Source organism: Macrobrachium rosenbergii, chromosome 58 (genome assembly GCF_040412425.1).
Source record: "Macrobrachium rosenbergii isolate ZJJX-2024 chromosome 58, ASM4041242v1, whole genome shotgun sequence".
Taxonomy (NCBI): Eukaryota; Metazoa; Arthropoda; class Malacostraca; order Decapoda; family Palaemonidae; genus Macrobrachium; species Macrobrachium rosenbergii.
Genome location: NC_089798.1, coordinates 21,269,462 through 21,286,280, shown reverse-complemented (window position 1 = coordinate 21,286,280; position 16,819 = coordinate 21,269,462). Strand labels below are relative to the sequence as shown.

General features: G+C 38.7%; 1 protein-coding gene across 5 annotated transcripts in view; it reads left to right on the top strand.

The window, feature by feature from the left end:
* Nucleotides 1–16,819, top strand: part of LOC136837308 (signal-induced proliferation-associated 1-like protein 1) — a 338,251-nt gene that overhangs the window by 203,688 nt on the left and 117,744 nt on the right. For all 5 annotated transcript variants that reach the window (XM_067102054.1, XM_067102052.1, XM_067102051.1 and 2 more), the window contains one exon: nucleotides 12,899–13,034. In XM_067102054.1, the coding sequence (XP_066958155.1) occupies nucleotides 12,899–13,034 (136 nt within the window). The remainder of the gene's footprint in view (nucleotides 1–12,898; nucleotides 13,035–16,819) is intronic.

The following is a 16,819-nucleotide window of genomic DNA, read 5'->3' as shown; positions in this document are numbered from 1 at the left end:
TTGTTCGACTTACTCCAAATTTTGACCAACAACATCCCGTCATAACTCGGGCACTTCCTTTATATATGTGTATATATATATATATATATATATATAAAATATATATATATATATATATATATATATATATATATTTAGCTATCTATCAGAACCCCTTGTGCAAGGCAAATTTTGGGTAAGCTTGGCACAGTCTCTAAAAATGCTAATAAATGCTTATTTCTAAAGTTAAACACTAAACATGACCCTAATCATGCTTGAGGGGTTCTGGAACCTAACCTCACTTAAGTTTGTGTTATGACTGTAGTCCGAACCTTTTGGCAGCTACTGGAACCAAAAAAGTGCTCTGATGTTTCCAGTATTTTGTCCCCAAGCACTCGTCTATGAAGAGTGCTGAGCGACCAGTAGCAGCCGAGCGCCAAGAGGGGGGATGAAAGTGTAGTGTGTGAGCGCACGGCTGGCACCAGGTGCCCAGCTAGTGTCAGACGTACTATTGGAGAGACTTAAGTACATTTTGAGCGTTCATTGGATTCTGAGTGCTTGGAGGGAGCTGAGCACTGTGTACAAGCCGAACCCCCCAACCCTTGTTTGGCGACCGAATGTCCAGTGTTGGATCGTCCTGCCAAACGCCCTCTGTCTAAGAAGTGTGCCGTGTTAGATCGGCCTTTAGCCAAGTGTTTACCTGTCTCAGATGGTTCTTCGGTCTCGGTGGCTTCTCCTGTGACTTCTTGTCTGCCAGTGTTGATACAACTGCCTGCTCATTAGGCGCCACATACTGCTCTCATTGAAAGCCCTGTGCAGTCAGATTTGACGAGTGTCAGTGTTCCTGCTGTGCAGGACTCTTCCTTGGACCCAGTCCAATGTCAGTTAGACAACATATTGGATCTTGTAAAGAAGCCTTTGGCTGCAGTTCAGAGCAACCAGACTTAGCTCCTTCTCCGATTATGTCCTCAGAAGAAGACATAAAGAAGGATCAACCCACGACGGCATATGCTTCTTTATTGAAGCACTGTTTATTTTGATATCCGTCATTCTTCTATTTTTTGGCTCCATCGTCCCCATGCTCTGCTTTTATGATGAGGCATCCTGCAGGCTCCTCTGACCTGCTGAAGATGGTTCTTTCCTGGGACTGTCTGCCTCCTCCCTGGGGGACTTCTCCAGCTTGATTGATTTGACACGACATTCTGCGTTCACTTCCACCAAGATCTGCTTTCCGTCTTCGGACTTGGACCACTTGGTGAAGGACTTGTTCAGAGTCTTTGAAATCTTCAGCTTTCTAGATTGGACCATGAGGGCTTTCACAAAGATCAAAGATTGTGCTGCCCTCCAAGACAAATTTTCAGCAGACTGGTTGGGATTATTGTCCTGTGTGGACAGGGTGGTTCGTGATGGCTCGCAAGAACTAGTTTCTCTGCTCACCTTGGGCATCCTGAAGAAAAGGGAGTTGTGGTTCTCATTTACCACAAAAGGAGTCACTCCCTCTCAGAAGTCGTCTCTTCTCTTTGCCCCTATGGATCATGGTAGTCTGTTCCGTAGTGCTACTTGGAGTGCGTAGCTTCTGAGTTACAGAAGATGACACAGGATTTACTTGCGCAGTCTGCTAAACAACCCAAGCAGCCAATTCGTACGCCTGCGGCCTCCTTTAGTGCCACTGTAGCCTTTCTGTTACAGCAGCAGCCCTTTCAAGGTGGCAGAGCCGGATATCAGTCCCGTCCACACACCAAGCTCCGTTCATTGAGCCCGATTAATAAATCCTCTACCAGACCCTCCTCTAGCAAGTGAGGATCCGGTCTTCCGTTTTCCAGTGGGAGCCAGGCTTCTTCATTTTTGGAGGAAATAGGAAGCGAAGAAGGCAGAAGCATGGGTAATAGAAGGCATGAAAGAGGGGTATTCCATTCCATGGCATCAGCACCCATCAGCTTGACAGCCTACTCTGTAGGCTTACTGAGGTTTTTGGCCCTATCAGAGGAGGTGGCTTTCCTGCTCAGGAAAGGGGCTATAGAAGTTGTGGAAGACGTAAACTCAGAGGGGTTTTACAACTGCCTTTTTGTTGTACCTAAGTCATTGGGAGGTAGGTGACCTGTCCTGATGTAAGCACCCTGAATTTCTTTGTCAAAAACAACAAAATTCAGGGCGGAAACCAATCAATCAGTACTGTCCTCCATCCATCAAGGGGATTGGATGGTGACGATAGACATGGAGGATGCATACTTCCACATTCCAGTCCATCCAGAATCCAGGAAGTATGTAAGGTTCGTATTCCAGGGCAGGGTCTACCAATTTCGGGCCCTCTGCTTCGGCCTCTCCGCAGCCTCCACAGGTCTTCACCAGGGTTCTTGCCCCATTAATGAAGTGGCTACATCTGATGGGCACCAACGTTTGCTTTTATCTTGACGATTGGCTCCTACATTCTCATTCAAGAACTTGCTGCATGGAGGAATTACAGAAGACACTCCTTGCCCAGGATCTAGGCATTCTAATCAACTTTCCCAAATCACAGTTAGTCCCAACCCAGTTGATCATCTGTTTAGAGATGATAATGAACTCTGAGTTTTCAGGCTTTTCCGTCACAGGAGAATTCAGTCTGGCCTTCAAACAGTTCAGAAATTCCTCACTCTCCTTTCCTGCTCGGTCAAAGAGTGGATGAGCCTCCTGGGCACCCTCTCGTCCATAGAGAAGTTCATGCCTTTAGGGAGACTTCATACAAGACCCCTTCAGTTCTTCCTAAAGGTCAGCTGGGGACTCTCAGTTGGGAAATCGTTACATCCGTTGAACCCAAGCCTAACCTTATTCTCATATGCTTCAGATCTGGGGTGGGCAGCCCGTCTGCAGGATTCGAAAGTTGCAGGGACATGGCTGCAAGAAGAAAGGAAGCTCCACATCAGTGTGAGGAAGCTGAAAGCAGTACACCTGGCCCTCCGACACTTTGCTTCATTGACGTACGACAAGATGGTCACAATCAGCTCAGACAACATGACAGCATTAGCCTACATAAAGAACAGGGAGGCATGCAATTGTTTTCTCTTTGCAAAGCAGCTAAAGATCTCTTCTGGGCCCACAACAACTGCACCCGGATTGTCACCCGCTTCATTCAGAGCAAAATGAACATCCTTGTGGATGACTCAATGGAATGGACACTGAATCCACAGGTGTGCACCGACCTGTGGAAACAGTGGGAGAAGTAGTCGATAGACCCGTTTTCGATGTCGAGAAAGCACCGCCCTCCCCTGTATTGCTTACCAGTTCCGGACCCTCTGGCATGGGCAACAGATGCAATGCTCCAGTACTGGTCCAACCTGGACATGTACGCCTTCCCCCCCTTTCAGCATGGTGAGGGAAGTCATCAACAAGTTTAAGCCGCACGGCAACTCTTCGATTACACTCGTGGCCCCATTTTGGTCGCAAGGGAAATGGTTCCTTGGCCTTCTCAGAATGTTGGTGGACTTCCCAAGACTCCTACCAGTGTCAGAATTTTCTCAGGTAACCCCATTTCCTCTGCTTTCATCAAGGTTTGTCCACTCTCACTCTGACAGGCTTCAGACTGTCAGGAAGCTTGTCAAAGCGAAAGGATTTTCAAAAGCAGCTGCAAATGGTATTGCCAACTGTAGGTGGCAATCCTCCTTCAGTGTCTACCAGGTTAAGTGGTCAGTTTTCCACAGCTGGTGCCAAAGACACAGTATCTCGTCATCTGAAACCATTCTAGTGCAAATAGCCGACTTTTTAATCTTCGTGAAGTCTTCATGAGGACTAACAACTTCAACTATTAAGGGTTATAGAGCCATGCTTAATTTGGTTTTTGGGCACAGAGGAGTGGATCTCACAGCAAGTCAGGATATTAGTGACTTAATTAAATCTTTCAGTACTTCAAAAGAAGACAAACCTACTTCGGTATCTTGAAGCTTGGATGTTACACTTCGTTGGCTCACACTCCCTCCCTTCGAGCCTCCTCATGCATCATCTCTGAGGGACTTGATGAGGAAGACCCTCCTTTTAGTAGCCTTGGCTACAGCCAAAAGCGTGAATTCAAAACAGTGAATTGCAAGCCTTGGACAAACAAGTTGGCTTTTCACCAGGGGATGTGGTATGCATGTTCACTCTAGGGTTCCTTGCAAAGAATGAAACCCCATCCAATCCCTGGCTCCTTTCATTCTCAGTCAAGAACTTAACAAGTATCCTTGGCCCAACAGACCAGGAGAGAGTTCTCTTTCCAGTCATTTCTAAAGAGTTGCCTTGAAAGAACTAAGATCATCAGAGGTCCCGTTCATAACCTTTGGTGTTCCGTAAAGAACCCATCTTGTTCTATGTCCAAAAATGCGCTGTCCTTCTTTCTTAGAGAAGTAATCTGAATCCCACAGGGGTATTCAGGAAGAGGCTTTACCCTTATTGATCGTTGAAGCCCACAAAATAAGGGCAGTCGCCACTTCGCTGGCATTTAAACGCAATCTGTCACTCCACTATTCAGGTAGTGCTTGAGTTACGATAATTTGATATTGCGATGGTGTTAGCAATTAATACCGATATGATGGTATTTAGAAAATATTTTTAATTTCTCGCGGGGGCAGGCAGCAACGTGCAATCAGGCAGCGAGAGAGACCAAATTACAATAGACCAACTTCGTTTCCTACATCTCTTTATCCCATCTTCTAGTTAAAAAAGAAAAAAGAGGATGATAAAAGTATTGTTAGTAATTTTATAATTTTGAATAAATGTGTACAGCCATAAACAACAGAACGAGGATCTGCTGTTTAGCTAAAAACCGAGTCAGTTAACATCAGCTGTTTACCTTGTATTTCAACCATCATACGGTAGTAAACAATTACCGTAGTTATGTTACAAATGACGTTGAGCAGAATAAGACTGATATATTTTTATAGTATACCCTTAGTCGCTATGAAGAAAAGATCGGCAAGGAAATAGACTGCTAAATTTAAGCTGCAAGTTGTAGCTGAAGCTGAGAAAACAATGTTCAAGCTGCTATATTGACTATAAATTGTTGTGCATCGGGAACATGGATGAAACTCAACTGTAAATAAAATTGGAGAGAAAAATATTTTAATGAAAGAACACGTGTTACTGTTCTTTTCACACCGATAAAGATGATTACGTAAAGCTCGTATTATGATAAAATCAGGTGAAAATAGTGAACAGAATTTGTTAATTTTTTTACACAAAACAAACATGCCCCCAACTGCCAACGTCATCTATTAACGAAAAAAATAGCTAAATTAATTTCACAACAAGACATATTTAAGTTATATTTCAACTTAAAAACACTTTGTATAACAAAAAATAACCTTGCACCATGTAAGTAAAGTATCTAGAGATTCATTTACACTAACTAGAAGCAAGAAAAGCACTCTGAACTGAGTTAAATACGGCGAAATAAACTTACCGCATAATCGATTTCTGAACCAAAACATTGATCACTATGATCGCAGTTTATAATACAAAAGCTACCTGAGAATACTGTACATACAATATTATTGGATACGGTGAAGTAAAGCATAACATTTTAAAAGATCCATGGAAAATACGCATATTCGTTATGTTGATGTTTGTATAATACGATATTAATATGTGAATATCAAGTACAGTATAATGTAGGCTGGTCTACTGTATATGTATACAATATATCATAATGTAGGCTAAGCTAATTCTTGTTTGTTATTCAATTTCTCTTTGTATTGAATTATCATAAGTCAATCTGCATGAACCTCCAGAATTAGCCGATATTAATACTTATATTGTATATGTACAGAATATGGTGAACCCCCTGTATTCGTGGGGGATGCGTACCATGCCCTCCCCCCCCGCGAATAGCTAAAACCACTCCAAAACACTTAGAACTGCCCATTTTCATAGTTTAAACACAAGAAAAACCCTGTAAAAATGCTTATACTTGAGTGTTTTAATAGTTTTATCACAAAAAGTGCGTTTATTCATGAAAATTATACGAAAATACAGTAATTAGTGAATATTTCTCAGTGAAAATACTACGAATGGGCGAATTTTCCCCGAAAAATGGGTAGACATGTTCCACAGAGAAACCCACGAATGTGTGGGTCCGCGAATCGTGAGAACACGAGTACGGGGGGTTTACTGTATACTCTATAGTGTAGGCTAGGCTGTATTCGAGAAACAGGTATTGCCCTACTTATGATGGGGTTAGGTTCCAAAAAACCCATCGTTTGTTGAAAAAATCTTATCTTGAATATGGCCTAGCTTGCCCTAGGGTAATCAGTACCATCTGTACATATATGGTAGCCTAGCCTACACCACACAGTATACTCTATACATAAACGGTATAGTAATTGTTAGTGTCAGCTAATTCTGCAGGTTCAATGCAGATTGACGTATGATAATTCAGTATAAAGAGAAATTGAATAACAAACAAGACTTAGCCTACGCTATGGTATATCGTATAGGCTACATATACGGTAGCCTAGCCTGCATTATACTGAACTCTATTCACATATTAACAGTATTTTACAAACATCAACATAACAAATGTGCATCTTTTTCATGGATCTTTTAAAAAGTTATGCTTTACTACATTGTATCCAATTGCTTATATTCTCATGTTGCTTTTGTATTATAAAATTATGATCAATATTTTGGTTTGGAAATCGATCACGCTGTGTTTATTTCGCCGCATTTAACTCAGTTCAGAGCACTTTTCTTGCTTCTAGTCAGTGTAAATGAATATAGATATTTTATTTATTTGGGACAAGGATATTCTTCGTTATACGAAATGTTTTTAAGTCGAAATATAACTTAAATAGTTTTGTTGTGAAATTAATTTAGCTATTTTTTTGTTAATGTATGACGTTCGCGGGAATCGTGGCTGGCCAATTTGGGGACATGTTTGTTTTGTGTAAAAAAAAAATCAAGATTCTGTTCGCTATTTTCTCTTGATTTCATCATAATATGAGCTTTACGTATTTATCTTTTATCGGCGTGAAAACAGCAGTAATATGTGTTCTTTCATGCCCAGTAGTTTTGATTAAAATACATTCTCTCCCATTTTATTTACGGTCGAGTTTCATCCATGTTGCTGATGCACGATAATTTATAGTCATTAGCAGCTTGAACATTGTTTTCTCAGCTTCAGCTACAACTTGCAGCTTAAAGTTACTGGAGCAGTATATTTCCTTGCCGATCTTTTCTCCAAAGCAAATAAGGGTATAGTGTAAAAAATATATCAGTCCTATTGTACTTAACATCATTTGTAACATAACTACAGTAATTGTTTAACCGTACGATGGTTGAAATACAAGCAAAACAGTTGTTATCCGATTCGATTATTAGCAAAACACCAGTTTCTCGTTCGGTTGTTTATGGCTGTACGCATTTACACAAGAGTATAACGTTACTAACAATACTTTTATCATTCCCTTTTACTTTTTTAACTAGAAGGTGGAATAAAGAGATGGAGGAAAAGAAGTTGGTCTATTGTAAGTTGGTCTCTCTCGCTGCCTGATTGTACGCTGCTGCCTGTGCGAAATCTAAAAGTATTTTCTAAATATTTTCGTATTGGTATTAATTGCTAATCCCATCGTAAACTCAAAATATCGTAAGTCGAATTATCGTAACTCGTGCAATACCTGTACGTATTTTCCAACAAACAATGGGTTTTTTTAAACTTAACCCCATTGTAGGTAGGATGATACCTGTACTTCAAACTACATATTGGAAGTGTAGATCTGTTTTTGCCTCTCATTATTTACACAATGTGGAGACCACGTATGAAAACTGCAGTACTTTAGGCCCGTTCTCCATGGCTGGCTTTGTACTGGGAGAATATATCTTCTATTTCTCTATCTCATCGCCTTGAATTTAGGTGATCAAGTTATGGGAAGCCTGGGGGTACTGTGTACCTGGAGCACCCATCAGTCATTTTTTTTTAATGGTTGGGTTTGGTTTTGTTTTATGTGATGTGTAGGTAACAAGATTATTTGGTCAATTTTCCTTGTACTGCACCCAGGACAACGGCATATCTGTTTGTTATGATGCTTTGGCAACCATTGGAGCACTCCTTGATTGCAAGGCACCCACTAAAGTTGAAGCGACCCTCAGCTTTACTTCTGCGCCACTACAGTTTGGTGATGAGCACCGACCAGAGGCAGTACCCATCTGCTGTAGCTCTTTCATCAGGTAAACCACAACAAGCATTTGCCAATGAGGGCTATCTATCTATTTCAAATTCATCTCCATTACTGAGTGTTTTTGAATAGTTTATGTCCATGTATACCACCTCCTGTCTATGTGGAATTCAGTAGCGTAATTACTTGGCAAGTTACTTGTATAAAAATGATATTTTTATGATAAAATAAGGTTTTATACTTACTGAGTAATTACATGATTGGAGCCCTTCTGCCTCCCATCTCATGGACATAGAGCATGAACGAATTGAGCTCCTGAGCCAGGTTGTACCTATTCTCCCCCGAAAGTGGGTGGAGTCAGTCACCTACACCAAAACAATAGAGCGCTACGTGAAATTTAAAACGTAAGCTTCCGTGAAAAGTAGGAACTAATAGCAATGTAATTATGGTACTTGGTAAGTATATATAAAACCTTGTTTTATTTAAAAAATGTAATTTTTTCATAATTTTACCACATAAATGCTGAAAAAACAATAAAATTTACAGCCCAAAAGAGACAGAGCACCCTACAAGAGTATGTAGTTATATATATGTGTACATTCTTTTCCTTTGGTTGAAGGAAGGGGAGACGAGTTATAAAAATAGCTCGGCGAGTTGCCAACATATGTGACAAAATTCATGACAAATTTCGCACTTTTGTATAAATATTTTTAATTACTATTTTACTATGAATGTGGACATTATATTTGAGATGAAATATAGTATCACCATTGATGAAATATACTATTGTGTACTGTTATGGTATGTGTGATAGTCATATTAGAGTAAAAAAAAAAAAAAAAAAAAAAGTTAAACAATGACGTCAACGCTGATGGCATGCCATATGTAGATGTAAATACATACTCATACAAGCAAAGCTTCTGTTGACCCCCATATTCGCGGGGCTTAGGTTTCCCAACCACCCACGAATACTAAAAATCCGTGATATATTTGAATCCCCCCCCTCTCAAAAGGCTTATAACTGCCTATTTTCATATAAGTAACTTACCAAGTAATTACATAGCTATAGTTTTAATCTCACACAGCAGCCTTTTATATAAAAATCGGGGTAGCACTTTGGTAGTTAGCGTTGTTGACAAGCCCCGCCCACTTAACCCTTAAACGCTGAGCCTCTATTTACAAAAACGTCTCCCAAATGCCGGCGGCGTTCGGGAGTTAGCGACGAAGCGGGAAAAAAAATTTTTTTTTTTTTAAATCACAGCACGCTTAGTTTTTAAGATTAAGAGTTCATTTTGAATCATTTTTTTTGTCATTGCCTGAAGTTTAGTATGCAACCATCAGAAATGAAAAAAAAATATTATCATATATAAATATTGAAATATATGACAGCGCAAAAAAATTGTTCATATATAATTTTATACAAATCGCTGTGAGCAAAACAGTTAAAGCTAATGGGTTATTTTGTTTTTCTTTGTATTGTACACTAAATTGCGATGATTTTGGTATATAACAAATTGTAAAACGATCAAAGCAACACAATGAAAATATTATCACAAAATGATGCATGAATTCGTAACGCTCAGAGTAAAAAAAATGTTTTTTTCAAAAATTCACCATAAATTGAAATATTGTGCTAGAGACTTCCCTTTGTTGAAAAATGAAGCTAATTGATTGAATATTACTAGACTGTAAGTGTTTTAGCTTACAATTGCAGTTTTCAACCATTTCGGTCGAGTTAAAGTTGACCGAAAGTCGAATTTTTTCTATTTATCGTGATTTATATAAAAATATTTCAAAACTGATAAAAGCTACAACCATGAGCTATTTTTTGTTGTATTGTACATGAAATTGCACACATTTTCATATATAAAACTATGTAACGACTAATATAAAATGGTGCAAATATTACGATAATGTGACGAAAGAATTTCTGAGATGTTCGGCCGAGTTACCACGCAGACGTAAGGAAAATGTTTTTTTCAAAAATTCACCATAAATCGAAATATTGTGCTAGAGACTTCCAATTTATTGCAAAATGAAGGTAAATGATTGAATATTACTAGAATGTAAGAGTTTTAGCTTACAATTACGTTTTTCAACCATTTCGGTCGAGTTAAAGTTGACCTAAGGTTGAAATTTTGGCAGTTATCGTGATTTATGTGAAAATATTTCAAAACTGATAAAAGCTACAACCATGAGCTATTTTCTGTTGTATTCTACATGAAATTGCGCACATTTTCATATATAAAAGTTTATGTAACGACTAATGTAAACGATGCAAACATTACGACAACGTGTGAAAGAATTTCTGAGATGTTAGGCAGAGTTACCAGCGCGAGATGTAAGGAAAAAGTTTTTTTTTCAGAAATTCACCATAAATCGAAATATTGTGCTAGAGACTTCCAGTTTGTTGCAAAATGAAGGTACATGATTGAATATTACTAGAATGTAAGATTTTTAGCTTATAATTGCGTTTTTTTACCATTTCGCTCGAGTTAAAGTTGACCGAAGGTTGAAAATTTGGCAGTTATCATGATTTATATGAAAATATTTCAAAACTGATAAAAGCTACAACCATGAGTTATTTTCTGTTGTATTCTACATGAAATTGCGCACATTTCCATATATAAAACTTTATGTAACAACTAATATAAAACGGTGCAAACATTACGACAACGTGACGAAAGAATTTCTGGCACGGACGTAAGGAAAAAGTTTTTTTAAAGAATTCACCATAAATCGAAATATTGTGCTAGAGACTTCCAATTTATTGCAAAATGAAGGTAAATGATTGAATATTACTAGAATGTAAGGTTTTTAGCTTACAATTGTGTTTTTCGACCATTTCGGTCAAGTCAAAGTTGACCGAAGGTTGAAATTTTGGCAGTTATCGTGGTTTATGTGAAAATATTTCCAAACTGATAAAAGCTACAACCATGATTTGTATTTTGCTGTATTTTACATGAAATTGCGCACATCTTCATATATAAAACTTTATGTAACGGCTAATATAAAACAGTGCAAAAATTATGACAAAATGACAAAAGAATTTCTGAAATTTTCGGCCGTGTTGTTGCAGGCGTAAGGAAAAAGTTTTTTTCAAAAATTCACCATAAATCGAAATATTGTGCTAGAGACTTCCAATTTGTTGCAAAATGAAGGTACATGATTGAATATTACTAGAATGTAAGAGTTTTAGCTTACAATTGCGTTTTTCGACCACTTCGGTCGAGTCAAAGTTGACCGAAGGTTGAAATATTTTGTAGTCGACGTACGGTACATCCACTTTGCACCCAACAGACAATTTTAGTCGACGTATGATACGTCCAGTAGGCGTCTAAGGGTTAACTGTTTTTGCTGGAAGGGTATAAGTATATATTTTTAAGGGTATTGTGAGAGCTGATAGTTAGCTCAGTGGTCTGCTTAAACTGTTTTAATAATATAACAATTATAATAACTAATGTTTAAGATGAGTGTGAAATAATATTAATAATATAATTTCAAAGATTAATACAGTAATTGGATAATAATTTATGGTATATTTGATATAAGATGATACAGGCGGTCCCGGTTTCGACGGGGTTCCGTTCTACTTCAGAACGATTAAAATCGTAAAGCCGGAACATCGTCGAAAATCGTCAAAAATCATAAGAAAATCTTACTTTTAATGCTCTTGCATTGAAAACGATGTAAACTGCATTATTATTGAGTTTTACATCAAAAACCTTCAAATTATGATTATTCTGCCATTTTGGGGCCATATTTCTTTCGGATCGGCGCACGACGCGTCGTAACCCCGAACATGCGTCGTAGCCAGGAAATAATTTCTGATGAATATATTTGAAAAGCGTCGTAACCTCGGAACGTCGTAGGCGGAACCGTCGTAAACCGGGACTGCCTGTACTTTAAGTATACATTTGGTATTTGAACTTTCAAGATAGACAGTTATAAGCATTTTTAGAGGGGGCGGGGCTCTAAGTATTCATGGATTTCGACTATTCACGGTGGGGTCTGGAACGCATCCCCCGCGAATAAGATGTAAGTATACCTTAGTTTTACCAGACCACTGAGCTGATTAACAGCTCTCCTAGGGCTGGCCCGAAGGATTAGACTTATTTTACGTGGCTAAGAACCAATTGGTTACTTAGCAACGGGACCTACAGCTTATTGTGGAATCCGAACCACATTATAGCGAGAAATGAATTTCTATCACCAGAAATACATTCCTCTAACTCTTCATCAGCCGGTCATGGAATTGAACTCCGGTCCATCGAAGCGACAGTCTGAAGCTCAACCGGTTCGGCTAACAAAGGGCTTATAAGGGAGTTTTACTGTGTGTGTGTGTGTGCTATATATATATATATATATATATATATATTATATATATATATATATATATATATATATATATATATATATATATATATATATATATATATATATATATATATATATATATATATATATATATATATATATATATATATATATATATATATATATTGTATGTGTATGTATCCATTTATCTATGTATACAGTGAACCCCCATATTCGCGGGCGATGCAGATGTGTCCCACACACCCCCGCGAATGGGCAAATTCTCCGCGAAAAATGGCTAGATATGTTCCACAGAGAAACCCGCAAGTGCTTGAGTCCGCGAACCATGAGAACACGAATACAGGGGGTTTACTGTATATGTATATAGATAGTTTATTTTAATTCAAGTATGTTGATAGTTTTCAAGAATATTGTATAAATAAAACTTTTTTCTAGTAAGTTTTTCATCTTTTTTTATTCAGGTTGCGAGTGTTTTACCATCAGGGTGAGTGTTTATTGATCAACTTACGTTCAGGTACTTCTGAAGCTGAGGGTGAAGAAATAATGTCTGAAATTGTAGCCAGGCTATCAGCAGTAACTCAAGGAGCAGAAACTCAGGTATAGTTAACTTTTTAGTATTATTTTGCTTTGTACAAGTGAAAGTTTGATATTACTCAGACTAAAATATTTGATATTAAACTTTTTCAGGTTGTACAGATTGTCATGAATACCCCTTTGGATACCCTTTTAACTTTGTGTCTGGTGCTGTAATTAATAAATCCTTTCAGAAGAGTAATGTTCAAATGGCCTTTCATTTCATTTCATTTCATTATATTCAGTTCATTTATTTGGTTTTGTATTCAGTTTGTCCTGATGAGATTGTATTTTCTGAAGTAGAAATTAAAGATTTACTTTTCACTACCTTTTCTTCATTTTTCAGTAAGATATGCTTGTCTTCAGTGTTCCAAAATTTGTATTCTTTTAACAATTATAAATTGTTGGCCACAACTAGCTTACAGTTTTTATCAGTTAAGCTTTGTTGCTGAATGTTTATGCTTATTCTTGGGATATTCCTTATTTTTAGTGTATAACTGTGGTTTAGGTTGTTGGCACCAACTACTAGGTTATATATTATGGTAAATTTCTCGTAAGATTTTGCCATGTTTATGCGATTTTCTGTTAATCCTGTAAAGGTAAAGGTGCCAGTAGTATAGCATCAGTAACCTCATACAAGTCCTGTAAAAGTTTATTCGTGGTGTTTTATTTTGCTCTGACAGTCTGTCCATTTGGTGTATTGAACAGAACAGTTAATTCTTGTTAATTGCATTTAATATTCTGTTGTTTCTGTGATTACTGTAGGAAAAGCTTATTTTTGGTCATTGCTGTGACTCCTCAAAGGAGTTGCATTCTCATGGTCCCCCCCAGGGCTCCATAAGGCAGACCACCCAGTCTCTCATAGCTGACATATGCACTGTTGTCACATCTGTGAGAGGAGGATGAAGGAAAAACAGAGGCAGTCCTTTCTACCACTGTGGTAGAATATAAAGGACTGCCTCTGTTTTTCCTTCATCCTGTTCTCACAGATGTTGACAACAGCGCATATGTCCCCTATCTTCCTCATTGTATTCCATGTCTGTGCAAGATAAATGTTCACCCCAGTCCCATGCTTTTTCTTAAGGGAAAGTGGGTGGGTTTATCCAAGGTAGTCTCGGGTTATCAACCGTTTCCTTTATTCCATATACCCATTAGGGTTTGCCAATAAGGAACAGGAAACACACAAACCTATATATGTATTATCCCGTGTGGTTCTACAATGACTTAATTATATTGGGACTGGGTGCAGGATTATCACGCCTTTTCAGGAATACCTCCTCTAATAACCACCCCATACACGTTTGAGACATTCAAAGGAGACACTTCCAAAGAAAGTTAATGATGCACTCACCTTTTGAGTGTCATGCAACTTGGGAAAGAAGTGAGGGTCGGCAGTTTTAATGAGGGACACTAAAATTATTCTCACCCCTTGTAGAGAGAGTGGTTTATTAGTGCTAGGGTTTCGGAATAATAGAACCATCTGGGATGTTTGCCGTGACATCAAGGTAAACCTTGTGTGCTTGAACCGGTCAAAATACTTTATCAGAAATACTGAGTTTCCTAATTAGAAAAGGGGATTATTCCTGTAACAGGTCTTCATTCTTGGCCAGGAGGTAACAGCAAGTTACAACTACGTGTTTGAATGATGAAACGATATCCCTGTCTAAGAGAGCCCAGTACAGTACAATAATCCAAGCTCCTGATGTCAAAGCATTCAAGAAGACTGTCTTTCGGAGCAGGTTTTAGTTGTTTTGGTCCCACTACATTGAGGGGATGACAGAAGTCTAAAAACCTTATTCAAGGAACAGGAGGCCTTGGAGGGGCTGGCCTTTGCAGTACTATAGACTGGAGAAGGGAATTAACAGTTTCTATGTTATAATCAATTCCAAAACCATAAAGCTGGGGTTCCGACAATGCTGCCTTGTAAGCCATGATTGTTGTGATAGCAAAGCACTTAGACCTTAAAACTATATAATGAAATGCAAAACTGTTTCAGCAGATTTCAACTGGACTTCAGTTTAGAGGATGCTCTAGGTACCTAAAAATTATAGTTAAATAATCTCGAGGGTAAGACTAGATTAAAAAAAAAATCCACTCGTGAAGGTCAGGCTCAGAAAGGAGGATGTGTAGACAACTCTTCCTTCTGTCTGGGATAAAACAGTGGACGGAAATAGAATCTATTCTCTCCCCAATTGTTGAAGAAATAAGGTACCCGTGATTGTTCACCTAGTTTGGGCCACTATGTGAGCGGTTCTGTTGAAAGCTAATAGATTGTTCAAAGGTTTTGAAATATAGGGCACTGAGGAAAAATGTATATTGTCCTCCTTTCATTCTAGTCTTGTAGGAAAGCATCTCATGCTGTTGCCTGAATTTCCAGGTTCAGAGACACACTGAAAGTTGATGGTTCTCGCTTGGCAAACAAGTCCACTTCTGGGTGTGGAAACGTGTTGACAATTACTGACTTGAGAGGGGGATGGGCATGAGCCCAACCTCTTGGTATAAGACATTGCAGTCATATTGTCTAGGACCAATAAAATGTTGGTCCCATTTGGAGGTTTCAATTTTCTGAGATGGGAAAACAGCTTTCAGCTCCAGTAAGCTGATATGACACTCCCTCAGAATAGATGACTATCTTCCCGCTACCTGACAATCCTCCCAATGGCCTCCCCAATCTGTCAAGGAGGCATCCATATGTATTATCACTTCTGTGGATGGTGGAGTCAGGTCAACATGTTTGCCAGAGACCCTTTCCAGGCCCACAAATGGAATATATTCCCAATTTTTGATGAAGGCAGTAGCAGAGCCTTTCCCTGACATGTAAGACCCAGACTCTGTTTACATCCTACTGTTACAATCTCAGGATTAGATCTACCACAGACGCAAAGTGTAAGAGGCCTAGGCTTCGTTCCAATTGTCGTCTGGAAAAACTGGGCTGTACAAGGAATCTTCCCAGGTCCTTCCTCATACTGGTTTGAGTGCTTTTGGGAAGAGAGAGCCGGCTGCAGTGAGTATCCCAATAAAGTCCTTGCCTCAGAAAACGTCTGCTGGACTTGTTCCTATTTATTACGAAACCTTTTGACTGGAGTCTGTTGACTGCCACTCTCAGGTTTTGTCGGCATTCTTCTCTGGTGGCTTCCCAGATTAGCCAGTCATCTAGGTAGGCCACCAGTTGAATTCCTTCTTTCCTGAGCTTCCATAGAATAAATAGTACTGTATATAGAACAGTGTATGCAGATAATGTGTTTCTTCAAACTTGGCAGGTCAAGGATCACCCTTCGTTCGGAGGAAGTCTTCTTGGGGACAATAAAGAATGGTGGAAAATAAACCTGTCTTACAAACACACTGTCAAAGATCTAGGTTTAGGAAAGAGGTAACCTCATTACAAGAATCATCAACCCCTTGCCTGACAAAAAAACTTGTCTCAAGCCTCTCAATCTACACAACATCTGAAACAATAAAGAGTTGTGGAAAATAAACCTGTCTTACAAACACACTGTCAAAGATCTTGACATCAACCTCCGTGTTGAGAGAGAGGGGGAAAACTTGTTTGGTAGGTTTAGGAAAGAGACCTTGTCTCAAGTACACAACATCTGAAAGTGGTGGAAAATAAACCTGGTTTACAAAACACTGTCAAAGATCTTAATCAACTGAATATTACAACTGAATCTGAAACCCTTGCCTGGAAACACAAAAAAAAAAAAACCCACCTTGTCTCAAGCCTCTCAATCTACACAACATCTGAAACAATAAAGAGTTGTGGAAAATAAACCTGGCTTACAAACACACTGTCAAAGATCTTGCGACATCAA